The following is an 18454-nucleotide window of genomic DNA, read 5'->3' as shown; positions in this document are numbered from 1 at the left end:
ATCGTGAGAATAGAAAGTCGTTTTAAAAATTAAAAACAAACGGTTGCCAATCCCTAAACACAAAGGAGCCGACATCAACTTTAATATAGTTATAGCCTACAATTTTTGTAAATACTTTTTCACACTTGTCAGACTACCTTTAGCTAATAATAATAATAATAATAATAATAATAATAATAATAATTATTATTATTATTATTATTATTATTATTATTTAGGCTGTTAATAAATTAAATATAAATAAATATTTTTTTCATTATCATAGGCTACACTCAAAAAAATGAAATCTGTGTGTTGTTTGATTAAAATAAATAGAGTATATTGTAACAAATAAAATGAATCAGTTTAAGGGATATACACAGTTATTTCAAATCAATCTAAACTAAATCCAGGGGAAATTAAATGAGCTCAACTAATTTTTGCTGAAACTACAAAAAGGAATTGAGTCGAGTCAACTACTTCTTCTGCGCATGCTCAGAAGACAGGAACTTCCGGTGACCGCTTCAGCCGACGCCATTAATGTGGTGGAGTTGTTTGAAATCGGTAAGTCCAAAAATCTTTTACCATCCTTGTCTATATTGTGCTAATAGTTATTAAAAACTGTTCAAAACAGTCCTAGTATTGTATTCAAGCAGATATTTGACTTTTTATTTTTTATATTTAAAACAGACTCGGATCACCCTGTATACGCAATGAAAAAATAGCAAATTCGTTTAAATGCCTGTATTCATGTGCATATTTAGACATTAACGTGGTATTTACTTAGATCTGACACTAGTTGTAAGGGGTATTTCACTAGATCGTTTGAGTTATATTACAAACATTAACCAATTAACCATTGAATTTTGTTGAGCTTGCTGTTAGCAAGGTGATATTTCCGTACGGGTAGAGACGAGAACACAGCAAATTCAAGTAAAACGATTTACAGTTATTTCACTTAAAATACAAGTTTATGTTTGATGTAACATGTTGTACCCAAAGCGTGATTTTTGTATTCGGAAATACATGGAAAACGAAAAGCGCGTTCTATGGAGTCGGGACATGGTTTGCTAGCGGTATTCTGTTACAGTACATTATGGTTAGGGTTGCATCATTGTACGATGTGTAACGCGCATCTCGTCAGTAAAGCCGGTTCTGTAATCAGCGGTAAATTCCATCAGGTGCGCAGCTCCTCAGTGAACAACGGCTCTGCGTTATAAATGCGGCTCAGTGTGACATATGCACGATGATTATCCTGCAGCCCTAATTTACAGTACATTTCACTTTACAATCAGAGTATGGAGAGAAGAGTGATAGAACGTATGATCACAAATTTTTAAAGTGAAAGTTTCATTTATAATTTACAGTGACATGAAAAGTGGTTTCAGTAGCAGAACTAAACCATCCGAATCTATTTAAAAATGCATTTCATTCTGATACATTAAAAAAAATTAAATAACTATCAAGTAAATATCATGCTAATTCATTTTTGTTTTCATTTCACAGGTTTTACAAGAGAAACATAAATCATGCTTGGCTTTGTTTTTTTTCCCCATTGGGTAAGTAGTATTAGGCTAATTAATGTTATTTAATTTTAATTGATTCATGGATATTTTTAAAACACCTTTTATTACTGTCATGGAATAGAGGAACGTGTTTTATTAATCGGTGCTTGCACATACATGTTTTGGAATCCAGTATGTAAATGTATAATAGTCAAATCTAAATCAGATTTTACATACTGATACATTTTGATACCTGTGATTTTACAATTTCCTAATTGATTGTTGTGCTTGACCAATATTCAGACAGCTTGATGAAGATTTTTAACACTAAATGTGGAGTCAATGGCCGAACAATAAAAAACATCATGCAACCCATTTCACAGGTTGGTACACAAAGTTATACACACCTCTTGGTTATCAATATTCAATTTTTTTTTTTTTTTTACGGTGTTTTGTATTTGTTTTTTTAAGAATAACAGCATAGATGTGCGAAGAGAATGCATCCTCAAAGCATTGTGTGCATACTTGAATGAAGACCATGTACAGCTGTTCAAGGAGTATGCTGTAAGCAAATCCTTCTCTTCCGTCTATTTCACTTTCATATATTACCTGTACTGTGTTCTTAAAGATTAGTTGTCATACAAATGCTGCATATTTTGTTTATTTTGCACAGGATTGCGATTGGTTGAGTGCCAAAGAAGCGATGAAGCAGACAGTAATGGGGATCTATATTGTTCGACATGAAGGACATGACCCAGTGGATCAGCCTGTAGATGTTGGTGTCGTGATTGAAGGGACTGAGGTTCTCAGCTCCTTGAGGAATGCAGCTGTAGCAGTGGCCATGTTATTCGGACTCATTTACGCCTTGAACCTTAGCTACCCACAAGAACTCAAATCTACATTTGAGGTAATCCAGAAAGTGTTCTTCAACCTGGATGGACACAGACTTTCACCAAAAGTGCAAACCCTGAAGAACAAGATGTTGGAGTAAGTTGACCTTGTTCTATTTTGTTGTAGCTCAACACTGAGCAGAAATTGTCTTAATTTTTTTTTATTATTATTGTATAGTCATTTTATTTGGTTACATGCAATATATCAGTATTGTTCATCCTCTTTTTATTTTTTCGGACGGTGGTTGGTTTCTAAGTTTTATTTCTTGACTTGGCTGAAACTTTACAACTACTGCTGTAGTTGCTTTAATGTGATTCTTGAAATATGTAGTTGTAAGATACTAGTTTTGAGATTGTATCTCTACACTAAGCACAAGTTGGTGTTTTTTCCCTTGAGTGCAGTAATTGCCAAATCTGCATTAAAAGTGGTTGATTTTCATTTTATTTAATTGCATGCAATAGCAATATTGTTTCTCCTCTATTTCTATTGTGTAGTTTTTCTTTATTTGACAAAATATTTGTCAACCTGCCTGAAACCTTAAAACTACCTCTGTAGTTGCTTTAAACTGACTCTGGAAATACTGTATTTTTGATCTGTCTTGTTCTAAGATGGAGTAGTTTTGAAATTGTAGGTCAGCACTGATCGGTAATTGCTGTTTTTTGTTTCACTTTGGACACTGAATAAAGAAAGATTTGAGACATTCACATTGAGTATTTGATTTGTAAGTAAATTTTGGCTGAAATATCAGTAATTAAATTAAGCTGGTTTAAAAGACAATTACGTCGTTCAGTTAACATATTTCTGGTTGTTTAAATTTAAGTGGTTTCAATTAATTGGCTCAACAAGACAAAATTGTGTAAAGTTAAATTCACAAGACAATTAAAACAAAAATAATTTGACCTCATTGGCTGAAGATGATTTTTGCTTATGGGTTCTATTTGCCTAGATTAAGCAGAGATAACATAATTCAAATGCGTGGAAATGTGTGTCATAATTATATTAAGTTACACCAACGATTTATTTTTTTGAGTGTATATGAAAATACATTAAAGCTGCTTTTGTGCCTTATCTTCATGGCCAGTTTTAACTACAATACCAATAACCGATAAACGGCCAGGGAAGTCATGGCCTAATGGTTAGAGAGTCGGACTGGTAATCCAAAGGTTGTGGGTTCGAGTCTCGGGCCGGCAGGGATTGTAGGTGGGGGGAGTGAATGTCCAGCGCTCTCTCCACCCTCAATACCACGACTGAGGTGCCCTTGAGCAAGTCACCGAACCCCCAACTGCTCCCTGGGCGCTGCAGCATAAATGGCTGCCCACTGCTCCGTGTGTGTGTTCACTGCTGTGTGTGTGTTCACTGCTGTGTGTGTGTGTTCACTGCTGTGTGTGTGCACTTTGGATGGGTTAAATGCAGAGCACGAATTCCGAGTACGGGCAGTAGGTCACTTAAATATATTAAAAATATATTACATTTCTTTCTTTCTTTCTCTCTCTTTTTTTTTTAATGCTAAAAGTACATTTAGGTACCATATGTACAGCTGATTTGAGGAGTGTCTTGCTGCAGCCCACAAGATCCAGGGGGCGTGGTTATATATACCTACATATATACCTAAACCTACCCATCTCCACCCCCTGATCCCTAAACCCACCCATCCCCACCCCTAAAACTATCCATCTCCACCCCCTGATCCCTAAACCCACCCCTAAACCTATCCATCTCCACCCCGACCCCTAAACCCACCCATAAAACTATCCATCTCCACCCCCTGATCCCTAAACCCACCCATCTCTACCCCTAAACCTACCAATCTCCACCCCCTAGATGTGGATCCAACCACGCCCCCTGGATCTTGTGGGCTGCAGCAAGCCCTACTTGGCAGATTTGCCAAAGATTACATTTAAATGTAATCTTAAATGTAAATTTAAATAAAAAAAAAAAAAATACATTTTTTTACTCACCCTGATGTTGTTCCAAACCCGTAACAACTTCATTCATCTTCGGAACACAAATTAAGATATTTTTGATGAAATCTGAGAGCTTTCTGACCCTCCATAGAAAACAACTGAAATGTTCCCAGACCCTGAAACGTAGTAAGGACATCGGTGGTTCAACTGTAATTTTATGAAGCTACAAAAATACTTTTTGTGTGCAAAGAAAATAAAAAATACCTACTTTATTAAACAATTCTTCTCCTTCAAATCATGTCTTCTGCCATTATTGAGAATATCTCTGCACAAACAATGCATGCGCGTGATACTTGTGGTACTCTCCATAATGGCAGAATACATGACTTGGAGACAGAGACACACACACACACACGTGTGTGTGTTTATGTTAGTAGCATGGACATTTGTCAAGCCTTTATTCTAAAGTAAAGTATAAACCTACATGCTGTTTGCTCTGTGTTTTAGTAGTTTAAAACCCATGGGTCAAACCATAGCAGAAAAGCAGCAGTCGGAGATGACCAGTTGCGTTTTATAATTCATAAAGCAGGAAGGAGGGAGGTAGCTCCCAGGCCTACTTTCATATTAAACAAACCCTTATTTCCCACTCAACCCCAAGCCTATTGTTCTACAAAACCTGCCATTCTGATTTAGCAACCATTGGAGAATGGAAAGTAAATCATATGGATTTACAGAGAAATCTGTTCCAGAATTTCTTCCGTGTCTGTTTATCAGTCTGGTGATTGTTCTTATGCATGAGAAGGCAAAACCTGATATGTGATTTGAGATGTGTAGACAGCAACAACTACGCAAAGAGTACAGAAAAAAAAAAATCCAGAAAACACAAATCACAATGAGGCCAAGTTTCCCAGTTCTTTGTTTTACTGAAATTGTGCTGACATATAAAACTATTTCATATTTAAATGATCCACAGTACGACCACAAAATGGCAGAATTCTTGCCCTGATAACTATTTAAAGTATAACTTGATACAATATCAAGCGAAATACAGAAAGAAATCATTTTGCTCCACGAAAATGCAGTATAAATTATATAAATAGAATTGCAGTACTCTGAGCGCAAATAACAATTACATTATACAATTCCCACAAAGTGTGCTATCAAAAAAATCAAACACGCAAAGCACCAAGCATCCCTCCCTTTATTTAACAATCAAAGATATTTTGTTATTGCTCGGTTTCGTGCATACCACAACCAATCCGATCAAACAGCTGGCGAATAAGACTAAGCCAACCACTATGAGTCCGATCTGCAACCCCTCCAACAGCTCCATCCGAGAAATCAGCTCTTTCTTGAACATGTCGGCCGTCTCATCGTCCAGAACTGCCGTCTAACACAAAAGACAAAATCTTACAATCAGTCAGCAGTGAGGCGGCACCTAATCCTGCTCTGATGAAACTGTGTGAGATTAGCTGTTTATGGACGGTAATAACTCTTCTGATACATCAGATGTAAGATTTCAGAAATTACTTTGTTGGTCCCAATGGGTCTAAAGTACCCATTTAAAGTACTGATAAAGGATCTAGGGTGGACTTATTGTATCTAAATGCTTTAGTTGGACCAATCACAACCCACAGCATATAATCATATACTATACATATCATATTTGCATGTATTAGGTAATATATGCTATATAAAAGAAAGGATTTTAATATGATTTTACTGACTTAGGTCACTTGTTGGACCTAAACACTATAGTTGGATGTATAAGCTTTAGTTGGACCTTAATGCTTTATTTTAACCAATTTGCTTTAGTTGGACCTTTAGTAAATACGTTATTTGGACCAGAATGCTTTATTTGATCTAAATGCTTTAATTAAAACTAAATGTTTTAGATGAGCATAAATGCTTTAGTTGCACCTAAATTCTTTATTTTGATCTACAGTATATGCTTTTAATTCAACCGTAATGCTTTGCTTGGACCTATATGCATTAAGTGGACTTACACATTTTAGTTGGACCTAAATGCTTTATTTCAACCTAAGCGGTTTTTTATAAGATATATATGTAACAAAATATTCAAAGCAGCAAACCGACATATTTGTGACCCTGGACCACAAAACCAATCTTAAGTCGCTGGGGTATATTTGTAGCAATAGCCAAAAATACATAGTATAGGTCAAAATTATCCATTTCTCTTTAATGCCAAAAATCATTAGGATTAGGATATTAAGTAAAGATCATGTTCCATGAAGATTTGTCAATTTCCCTCCGTAAATACAGGTACATCTCAAAAAAATTGAATATTGTGAAAAAGTTCATTTTTTTTGTAACTTATTTCAAAAAGTGAAACTTTCATATATTTTAGATTCATTACATGTAAAGTAAAACATTTCAACAGTTTTTTGTTTTAATTTTGATGATTAGAGCTTACAGCTCATGAAAGTCAAAAATCAGTATCTCAAAATATTAGAATATTTACATTTGAGTTTCATTAAATGACCATCCATACAGTATAAATTCTGGGTATCTCTTGTTCTTTGAAACCACAATAATGGGGAAGACTGGTGACTTGGCAATGGTCCAGAAGACGAACACTGACGCCCTCCACAAAGAGGGTAAGTCACAGAGGGTCATTACTGAAAGGGGTGGCTGTTTACAGAGTGCTGTATCAAAGCATATTAAATGCAAAGTTGATTGGAAGGAAGAATTTGGGTAGGAAAAGGTGCACAATCAACAGGGATGACCACAAGCTTGAGAATAAAGCAAAGCTGATTCAAACACTTGTGAGAGCTTCACAAGGAGTGGACTGAAGCTGGAGTCAGTGCATCAAGAGTCACCACGCTCAGACGTCTTCAGGAAAAGGGCTACCAAGCCACTTCTGAACCAGAGACTACGTCAGAAGCGTCTTACTTGGGCTGTGGAGAAAAAGAACTGGACTGTTGCTCAGTGGTCCAAAGTCCTCTTTTCAGATAAAAGTAAATTTTGCATTTCATTTGGAAATCAAGGTCCCAGAGTCTGGAGGAAGAGTGGAGAGGCACAAAATCCATGTTGCTTGAAGTCCAGTGTGAACTTTCCACAGTCAGTCATGATTTGGGCTGCCATGTCATCTGCTGGTGTTGGTCCACTGTGTTTTCTGAAGTCCACAGTCAACGCAGCCATCTACCAGGAAATTTTTAGAGCACTTCATGCTTCCTTCTGCTGACAAGCTTTATGGAGATGCTGATTTCATTTTCAAGCAGGACTTGACACCTGCCCACACTGTCAAAGGTACCAAAAGCTGGTTCAATGACCATGGTGTTACTGTGCTTGATTGGCCAGCAAACTCGCCTGACCTGAACCCCATAGAGAATCTGGGGTATTGTCAAGAGAAAGATGAGAGACACCAGACCCAACAATGCAGATGATCTGAAGGCCGCTATCAAAGCAACCTGGGCTTCCATTACACCTGAGCAGTGCCACAGGCTGATTACCTCCATGCCACGCCGCATTAATGCAGTAATTCATGCAAAAGGAGCCCCAACCAAGTATTGAGTACATAGAAATGAACATACTTTTCAGAAGCCTGACATTTCTGTTTAAAATATCCTTTTTTATTGATCTTCTGTAATATTCTAATTTTCTGAGATACTGAATTTTGGGTTTTCATTATCTGTAAGCCATAATCATCAAAATTTCAAGAATGATTGTATAAATGATTAAATAACATGTGTAATGAATCTATATATATGGGCAAAAAATATTGACCTTTTTCATGATATTCTAATTTTTTAAGATGTACCTATCAAAACTTAATTTTTGATAAGTAATATGCATTGCTATGGACTTCATTTAGACAACTAAACTAACAACTAAAAGTGATTTTCTCAATATTTAGATTTTTTTGCACCCTAAGATTCCAGACTTTCAAATAGTTGTATCTCGGCCAAATATTGTCTGATCCTAACAAACCATACATCAGTGGAAAGCTTATTTATTATACCCTGGACTTAATGGTCCAGGGTCACATTTCGTCTTTTTTATTTCCTCTTGTATTTTTTGTGAATACTAAGTTTATTATAGGTGCTTTTTTGGACCTATATGTTTTAGCTGGAACTAAGTGCTTTAATAAAATAGATGCTTCATTAGCACTTACCTCGTTCACCCACAAAATAGGGAAAATTGTGTGCCCCTTGATATTTTTCAAAATTCTGTGTGAAAGAAAGAAACAGCAAAGTTTAGAAACAGCTTAGAAACAGCTTTGCTAAATTTACAAATTTAGCAAAGTACCGTGCATCATTGATAATGTGTGATGTCTGTCTACATACACAATACTATCTGATGGGCCGTACAACATGTTGACCTGAAGTCTTTTTGCAAATCTCAGAGTGAAACCTGTAATCTACAAATGACACAAGATGCATAGCCATTATCTTATCTTAAAGCTTCTTTTTAATAAAAGAAAACTTGTGCAAACTGAAATGGGTTCCTCACCGGTTCTACATCCAGAAATATGGAGTGCTCATCAAAGTTCGGGTTCAGTCCGATCACACCTTGTTGGAGATCATGGCTTCCATAGAGGAAGTGGGGCAGAGAGAGGAATACTGGGGTTCCTGTTAAAAAAATATTGAATATAAATAACTTAATGTGAAAGAATAACGCATTCAATAAACTTTAGTTTCAACTTTGGTCTCATTTGAAATCATACGAGGCCAAAAGCACAGACCTTTACAGGGGGTGAGGTCAAGAAGTCCTGCCGTAGTGCAGTTTTTGGTGAGCACAGGGTCTGTACAGTAGCACTGATTATCTGGGTTCTCCACTGGAGAGGCCAGAGCTTCAGGAGGCAACATGTACCGATACACATCGATTCCCTTCAGGTCAACAGTTCCGTCATACACAGCAGAAATTGACCTAGAGGACAAGTTTTATATTTAATACAAATGTATGTCTTGCAAAGGGGGAAGGAGTGTATTAAACAGTATATTAATTATATTATAACTGATATAACACACACAAACAATATATATATTTTATATATATATTATTTTTTTTTTATTATCTATGTCCTGTCGCTGTCATTCTGTCGCACTGTGGAGCTACTGTCACTAAAACAAATTCCTCGTATGGGCAAACATACCTGGCAATAAAGCTAATTCTGATACCCGTTTATTTTAATATAGTTGAAATCTCATTTGATTCCTGTGATGGCAAAACTGAATTTTCAGCAGCCATTACTCCAGTGACCAGTCCTCACTGTCACATGATCCGTGAACATTTATTATTAGAATCAGTGTTAAAAACAGTCTCATATTTTTGTGGAAACTGTGATATATATTTTTTCAGGGTTCTTTGATGAATAATAACAATAAAAAAAACAAATAGGAGGAGCATAACAGCATCTTTTTTGAATAGATTAAATAGATTATTTATGTAACATTATAAAAAGTCTTTACTGTCACTTTTGATCAATTAAATTTTTTTACTTAACAAAAAAAAAAATTCTTACTTCAATCTTTTGAACAGTAATGTATATTAATTGAGTGACACGAGTGAAAACATGAGGAAAAAATATTTCAGAAGCCTCAAGACATGGTCTCAGTAATACATTTTTAACCCTTATCATGTGACTAAATAATAAAAAAACAAAGACTGTCTAGCTTTGATCTCAAGCAGTTGGCTTTACAGTCACACATGATGTATTATGATAAAAGTGAGGAACTGAGTTTTTTTCTGACATCTATGACCCTTCAGAAGGAGTGGCCTGACCTCTGGTGGTAATGACAAACAAAAACTGGCCGCATGAAACCTCCACTTAGATACACTATATCTGTATATATCAGGATTCCAGAACAAATCTAATCAGATGCGGAGAGATAAAAGTCCATGAACCCTCATGGAGAAGATGAGACGTTAATCAATAGATTATGAGACCATTGCTGATGAGTGGCATTTAAATATATACAGTGTCCTCATAAAGTATCTGGAAATGTATATCTCTAAAAAAAATTATAAAAGCCATAAACGCATAAAACAGTTATTGAAAAGAAAGATAAGTAATTGACTCATAATCACTTTGAGATCACCTGGTTAAAAGTTAGTTCTGAGATAGAAGAGAAGTTAGTTTTGAGGAAAAAGTCTAATATCAGATGTTTGTATCAGGTCCAAATTTTGTTGTTAAAAAAGTCATCTTTATCATTTTAAAATGTATTTTACTTTTTCTACTGATTATCCAGGAAACACACTGGAAATACCTGCAGATATCGGAAGAAAAGAAGAACAGGGGTTCTTTCTTGTCCAGGAAAGGATGGAAGGAGGAACCATCTGTTGACATATGAATACGAAATTGAATATTGTGATTAATGTGTCAAATATTAAATTTGTTGAACTTTATATCAGAAACCTTAGAACAACCTGTATCCTTGTAGAAGTGCTCAAAATCAATAGATGATTTATAATTAAACCAGATGAAAAACTACAGTCTAAGACCTGCACACTATTTCTTTATTGGACATCATAGTTTTAGAAATAGCTGTGGGACGAAGGTCATACTATATATTTGCATATATGTCAACAATAATGTAATTAATTCAATATCAGTGTAATATGTTAGAGGTAAACTTGCCTGTTCCGTTTATCTTGTTGCAATAAGAGTCATTCCAGTAACTCAGTGATCTGTACAACAAAGTTTTTAGATGAGATTGATAGTTTTACTAATATTGTGTTGAAGAAAGTGACGGATTCATTGATTACTTAAATCATAAACAAAATTACTGACAGTTGGTTCTGTATATACCGTATCTACATTTAAAGTCTAGGTCATTTTTGGAGAACGACGAACCCCAAGAACCATGTAAATGTTCCATGTTACACAAATTCTTCATGCGAATGTAACATATACTTACGGTTCACCTGCCCAGCGTTCAATTGTGGCTACCTTATTGATGTCATCTTTGCCTGTGAATACAGTGTATGGTCCATCGAAGGTGCCATTGTACTAAAAGAAAAACAAAAAACATAGATCATATTTTCTCTGAATGATAGAGTGCATATATAACAACAAACAGGGCAGTAAAAACTGGAAACATAAGCATATTTAATTGATGACATTCAGACTGAAGAGAAATTTTGTGGATTAGCTTCAAGGCTAATCTACAACCATCTTTCATTAAACCAGTCATGGGGTCTTTAAAGGAATAGTTCACTCAAAACAAAAAATTGCTGAAAATGTACTCACCCTGGGTCATCCAGAATCTAGATGAGTTTGATCCTTCATCGGAACAGATTTGGAGAAATTTAGCATTACATTTCTTTCTCAACAATGGAATGGGTGAATGGGTGCCGTCAAAAAGAGCTGATAAAAAAGAGCTGATAAAGACATCACAATAATCCACACAATTCCAGTCCAACAATTATTGTTGTGTGATGCAAGAAATACAAGAATGTTCATTAAAAAAAAAAAAAAATTATCATGTTTTAACTTAGCAAAAGTAGGAGCCCATAATGTTTCTTCCAGTAAAACAGCCATGTCGTCTGAATCAGGAGAGAAATATGCTCAGATGAAGCACCGTTTACAAATGAAAACAGTCCAAAGGGTTCTAAACAAATATGCTGATGATTATAAAATGAGAAGACAACAGGGGATGGCCTTTTTCACTGGAGGAAGCATTATGATGGATTATGGACTCATATTTTGGCCAGAAGAGACAGTTTAACACAGCTTTTCACTTCCCAAGAGATTAATTGATGGACTTGGATTACTGTGATGTTTTTATCAGATGTTTGGAGTCTCATTCTGACGGCACCCATTCACTGCAGAGGATCCATTGGTGAGCAAGTCATGTAATGCTACATTTCTGCAAATCTGTTCAGATGAAGAAAAACTCCTCTACATATTTGAAGGCCTGAGGGTGAGTAAATATTCAGCAAATTTAATTTTTGGGTGAATTATTCCTTTGTAAAAATACTTAATTTTTGTATAATTACATTTTAAATCATATATTTGCATATTTTACAAACGATTTTGCTCATTCACAATAAAAATGGTCTAATTGCATTTGTATATATATGACATTGTTTATCAATAGTGAAGCTATAAACATCCTTTATTAGTGAATGCCATGAAGCCTTACTGGAAAAAAAACTCCAATCGTGCTGCTCAGCATTGGGTCTTTGTAGCCCCACAACAATTCCTTAACAGTCCTGTTCTGGAAAAGTGTGGAACTGGAGTGTTGGATGAGCAAGTTTGCAAGTCTATGATCTAGTAATCTGTAAAGACCCTGGAAGAGAAGAAAATAAAGTTGATCAAGCATGGAACCATAACCTGTCATAAATTCATCTGCCTAAAAATTGTTTGCAATCAACAACACTAGTAAAATTTATTATCTCAACAGCACTCTTATCTGATTGAACATCACCTGCAATTATGAATATAATTATGAAAATGGGTGAGGTGATGATTATGCAGCATTGTTGGTTACATTTTAACATAGGTGCTGTGCTGATTCTTGACAGATAATCACAGATATCAACATTTTATCAATGATATGACAAACTTTAACTGACTTGCTTCACAGCTGCCAGCAATGTTATCAATATCAGGGATCAGCAACTTTTGGCATGTGAGCGAAAAGAGTTTGTAAGAAAGATCAGTACTTCATTTATTTCTTTTTATTATATATACACGTTCAACATGTTGGGATCGGTATGATTTTTTAAATTTTGAGTTATTTAAAAACTAATATTGTGAAATATTATCACAATTTAAAATAACTTTTCTATTTTTATACTTTAACATGTAATTTATTTGAACGTGTATTTAACTCTGATGGCAGAGCTGAATTTTCAGCAGCCATTACTCCAGTCTTGAGAGATATGCATCACATTAACTCGCCATGGAGGACAAGGGAGGAAAACAGACAAAGAGAATGACAGACAGGTGAGAAAGATGACAAGAGATGGTTGTCAAAATACATACTGCTACAGCTAGATTCAGCGACGTGAATATGTCCTCCTCTGTGCCTACTGACATGCTAGGCTCAAAGATGGCTCCCACCGGCAGCACAAAGGACACAGTGTAGTTTTCATTGAAGGTGATATTTGTTTTGGGGATAAAACGCGTCCTAGAGGACAACAGAGAGCATATTAGACCATAAAGAAATACATTATGAGCATTTAGTGGCTTGAAATTGCAAGAAAAACAAAAGTTAGGTGGTGTTTACTCGTCATATTACTATATAGCGTAGCAGAAAAAGGTCATACTTTAGAATGTCATGCCAAGTAGATTATGAATAACATTTTTTGTTGTTTTTATTAATTATTTGTATCATTGGTAATTTAAGTCAATTGATTCCCCTAATGTAATGTAATGTAATATATATATATATATATAAAATTATTAACAAAAACAGATAAAAAAACTATAATATAATAAAATAAAAAATTTAAACGCGTCACATTATATTACTTTGGAACATGACAGACGTAAGCGTGGAGTGTAACATTTGCCTTAATTAGATAAGCATCATCCCATCAGATACATTTTTGCTTATTAACATACAATTAAATGACAACAGCATGATACAACTTTTGAACAAGCTTGAAGCGCTTATGTTGATATTGTCTATTTTTAATCACAAGTCTCAGAAGTTGGTAAAAATGGCCTATACTTTGAAGCTTTGGGATTCTTTCTGCTTTATTTCAGGTAGTTCAAGAGATAGGGATGCTTCTGAGTAATTTTGAAAGATCAAAGAGTGAATATGCTTGATTTGTTTGTTTACACGAGTATTGATTGAAAATCTATTTATATAGCAAGTCTTACCTGTATGTGTACGGTCCTTTCTGCACCAGCACAGGTTTGGCCCCTTGACTTAAAACGTCATCAGGGTTCTGCACATCAAACAGCCAAAACTGCCTGTATATCGCTGTGTCTACAGACGTCCAGGTGTCAAACGCTAAAGTCCCGTTTTCCAACACCGTTTCCTTTAGAGACACAAAACATACTTGTCAGATCATCTATACACTTTTATACTACATTATGTATTTTCAAAATGGGGTAGGGCTGGGGCAAGTTGTCACAATCCAGTGAGTATTTCTCAGTATGGTGTTATTTTCAGTCAATTTCTGTATAGGCACACACCTTTAATTCTAAAATAATGCTACAGAACATTTCTAATATTTTTGTTGCCTAAATATAGAAATAGAGCTCATTTAACACACACTGTTACTGACCTTGACAGCATGAGGTAAATCGAGAACCTGCTGTCTAAATACATTAAATATAAAATACTATCATACACAATTTATCTTTATGGGAAATGTATTAGATGCTATTTATCGGCTTTTCAGCGAAATATAAAATTCTAATCAATAAATTTCATATAAATTACATGTGACAACTTGCCCCAACTATACATTTATTAAATAATGCCCTTGACCCATAAACCCCATTTTATTTAATCTCATACATCATTGATAGTACGTTGTGCCCTACATTGACTGTTCCTAAAATTATTCTGAATATTTCTCCATAACTTCATCATGTACTGTAAGATCTGCAAATGCATGTGCGCCGAATATTGATATAAAAAGACGACGACTTACCGTGTGCACGGTGTTTTCAATGAACATGTTGCCCACAGGGATGAGAATCACGCCCAGCAAGGCGATCAGGGCTCCCAGCACGGTCCCTGTGATGAGCCCGCATTTCAGATCACAGCAGGTCATGATGGCGAGCAGCAGCCTGGACCAACACTGACCGGCGGCGCGTCAGGTGCGAGCATGAGGTCGTCCTGGGAATTATTATGTAAATTCCAGGGATCGAAGGTTGCAGAGGAGGAGATTTAGGACTGGATTGCTGCGCACACCCGGAGACCCTCGTTAAGACGGAGTTATCTGAGCGCGTTAACGCACTGCTGGGCGGGGAGCGGGCGCGTAACGCACGGCATTCAGAAGCCAAGGCCAATGTCACTATCAGACGAGAGCTGAGTTTTAACAGGTTAAGACTCAAGAGTGACTTTGAAATATATAATCGACCTCGAAAAGACTTGAGAGCCTCAGAAAGAAAAGAAAAAGGAGAAAGTGTTGTTTCTAGATTAAAACTAACAGTGATACATGTGAATGTAGTGGATTCTAACAATATCTAATATATATTTTTTATTAAATGTTGATTTTAATTTACTTTTGAACATTCTATAGGCTAATAGCTAACAGCATAATTTCTCACAAAATAGAAAATAAATACAGTAGAAGCAACATTTTATAGAACAGAATATCAGATCACTAAAGTTGCAATTAACCAATCAGAATCAAGCATTTCAGGCAGTCGTATGTGTGTATATACTGTACATTTTGTATGCATATAGTGAATACTTTAGCTGACCAATCAGAATCATGCAATCCAGAAAACCATGTGAGGGGAAAAAACATTAAATTTAGAATAGAAATAGAATATCAGACCACTGAAAGTCGCAAATGACCAATCAGAATCAAGCACTTCATACTGCGCAATAAAATGTGATAAACATTAGTTAATGGACATATCAAATAGTAAACCAATAAAAAGTGGGATACATTTTATATCTCGTATTATTCACATGCGTGCGCTCTCTCTCGGTGTGTTATAAAGAGAAAGTTGTATTTCAAATTGTCCCTGAGCAATGTTATCAGAGTGAAGTTTTAGCTTGTACTGTCCTCTAGTGTTCATGGGTTTCAGTTTGTCTGTAGGATTGCAGTGTGTTGATGTTTCTTGACTCGGCTGTCAGAGTGAATAGACAATGTAATTGGAGTTCTTGGGGTCCTTTCAGGGAACGCACATAAAAACGGGCAGCTTGAATTTACTTAGTTGCTTTGGAGAAAAATAAAATACAAACATCTAAATATGAACATAAACAAATATACATCTATTTATTTTTAAATCGTGCAAAAGAAATTTGGATTAACTTGTATTTTCCCAACCATTTCATATGATTTAAGCAATGACATCTGCTAAATCAACGCAAGTTTATAAATACAGGGCACTAGAGGGCAGTGTTCAACTTTTGGTGTCAACTAAGTGGTTGTTGGTAAAATGTACAAAATCTGTCTGTATGTCTTAGTAGCTAGCTAATGTTTTAGATATTTATAGAATAACTATATTAGTGTCCACATAACTATTATTGCTCAAGTTTATGTAAAGCAGCATGAATTATTTATTTTTAAAATAAAATTACGTTTGTTGGCTGTCCCCATTGTTGAGATATGCTTAGTGTGCATTATTATATTTTACCCTTTTATGAAATATTTATAAACGATTATATTTTTTAAATGCTGGCACTTTAAAACAAGGTTTGGTCCGTGTAACGGTTTGCAGTTCTTTGTTCAATTTGCAGCATCAAAATTAACCAGATAAAATTTGGCTTCAAACTTTCATTTTTCGTTTTTTTCAAATACCTCACAAACGAATAATTGTCTCTCTGTTTGATTTTCCAGTCTACAAGTTTAGGTTGTGGCATCCGAATAAGATTTTTGAACAAACATAAAACATGACTCGTTATTCTGATTTTCCATTTTTTGTGTTTTGCGCTCGCCGTTGGTCTGTACCATTACTGCCGGGGGACGGAATGGGGGATTACTTTAAGCCTGCAGCGGACCCAGAGCGCTGCCGCTTTATGTATAGGCAAGGCAGGGTGCGATTTGCCGGGGGGACCTTTAATGCTTTAATGTCGCGTTTAAATCAAATGATTCGACCTGCTTTAATGTCCCGTTTAAATCAAATTGTTCGCAATACGCACTTTAAAGTCCCGTTTTGAATCAAATAATTCGCAATACGGGCTTTAAAGTCCCGTTTAAACAACTGATTCCCGATCCGATTGAAGCGCTTCGAAACAGTGGTCTGATTCGGAGTTTCAAAAAGCTCCCTTGATAGGCTACTTTGTTGTTTGCTCGCTTTATCAATTTATTCGTTGTTTGAAATAATCATTACAATTAATAGGCCTAACTTACAATATTTTTATTAAATTGTGATCACGTTAGACAGTTTCAGTCGTTTTAAAAACATTTCATGACGTGACACTCATTACCTGGTATACTTGCCTAAAAAGACTGGTATCTAATGTGCGTTGTTAAACGATTACACTAACAGTTTGGTCAACCTCCGCCTATATGGAGAGAGAATATATATATATATATATAGGTATTTTGTGTGTGTGTGTTCGGGTTTTTCCCTATGGGGACTGCAACTTGAATGAGCACTGACTCATGGGTCTCCGTAGGAACCTAAATTAGGTCCCCATGGGGAAACAAGTTTATACAGAATGATGTTTTATTTATTTATTTTATTCATATTTTTGTTAAACCAAAAAAAATGCATAAAGTTGTTTTATGTTTATAGGGGAATGTTTAAGGTAAGGGGACAGAATATACAGCCATGAAGAACAACAGGAATATTTAAGAAATTTAAGAAATGCCGTCTAATCCAGGCCACAGACGTTCAGAGATTAGTTACATTCCTGCTCCAACACACTGTAGTTTTCAAATAATATTCTGATTCCTAGCTAAATCAGGTGATATTTAAAAGTGTTCTTTGTTTCTGTGCTGCATCTTTAGAGCAAGTGCTAAGCCCTTTTAGTCCATCCATCCACCAAATGTCATGCCTTCACATGCCTTATAAATGACAGCTGTGCTCACATTTGTTCCCCTTTTATTTGTTAAACCATTAGAGGACTGTGATCTCTACTTCTTATCCAATATTTTGTGTGTAATTACCAATGCAAGTGCCTTATGTTCTATAAATCGTGGAAGTCGTGGCCTAATGGTTAGAGAGTCGGACTCGTAATCCAAAGGTTGTGGGTTCGAGTCTCCGGCCGGCAGGGATTGTAGGTGGGGGGAGTGAATGTCCAGCGCTCTCTCCACCCTCAATACCACGACTGAGGTGCCCTTGAGCAAGGCACCGAACCCCCAACTGCTCCCAGTGGGCATAAATGGCTGCCCACTGCTCCGGGTGTGTGTTCACGGTGTGTGTGTGTGTGTTCACTGCTGGGTGTGTGTGTGTGTGTGTGTGTGTGTTCACGGTGTGTGTGTGCACGTTGGATGGGTTAAATGCAGAGCACGAATTCCGAGTATGGGTCACCATACTTGGCAGTATGTCACTTCACCTTCACCTATAAATGCACTTCTCATTTTTATGTATGCTCATGTTAGATACATTTTAATTTATATTTG

General features: G+C 35.8%; 1 protein-coding gene across 1 annotated transcript; it reads right to left on the bottom strand.

Moving 5' to 3' along the window:
* Positions 1 to 3039: 3039 nt before the first annotated feature.
* Positions 3040 to 14980, bottom strand: LOC306861828 (platelet glycoprotein 4-like; the record flags this gene model as incomplete). The annotated part of the gene is made up of 13 exons (XM_079404315.1): positions 3040 to 3051; positions 5529 to 5669; positions 8415 to 8469; positions 8587 to 8660; positions 8753 to 8871; positions 8985 to 9169; positions 10510 to 10579; positions 10881 to 10930; positions 11161 to 11252; positions 12388 to 12534; positions 13233 to 13377; positions 14076 to 14236; positions 14858 to 14980. 13 exons carry the CDS (start codon positions 14978 to 14980, stop codon positions 3040 to 3042), a joined length of 1374 nt encoding a protein of 457 aa, XP_079260441.1.
* Between the last annotated feature and the right edge of the window lie 3474 nt (positions 14981 to 18454).

This window comes from Barbus barbus (genome assembly GCF_936440315.1).
Source record: "Barbus barbus genome assembly, chromosome: 42".
Classification (NCBI taxonomy): domain Eukaryota; kingdom Metazoa; phylum Chordata; class Actinopteri; order Cypriniformes; family Cyprinidae; genus Barbus; species Barbus barbus.
Note: the sequence above shows the minus strand (reverse complement) of the source record. Positions and strands in the feature narration are given on the sequence as shown.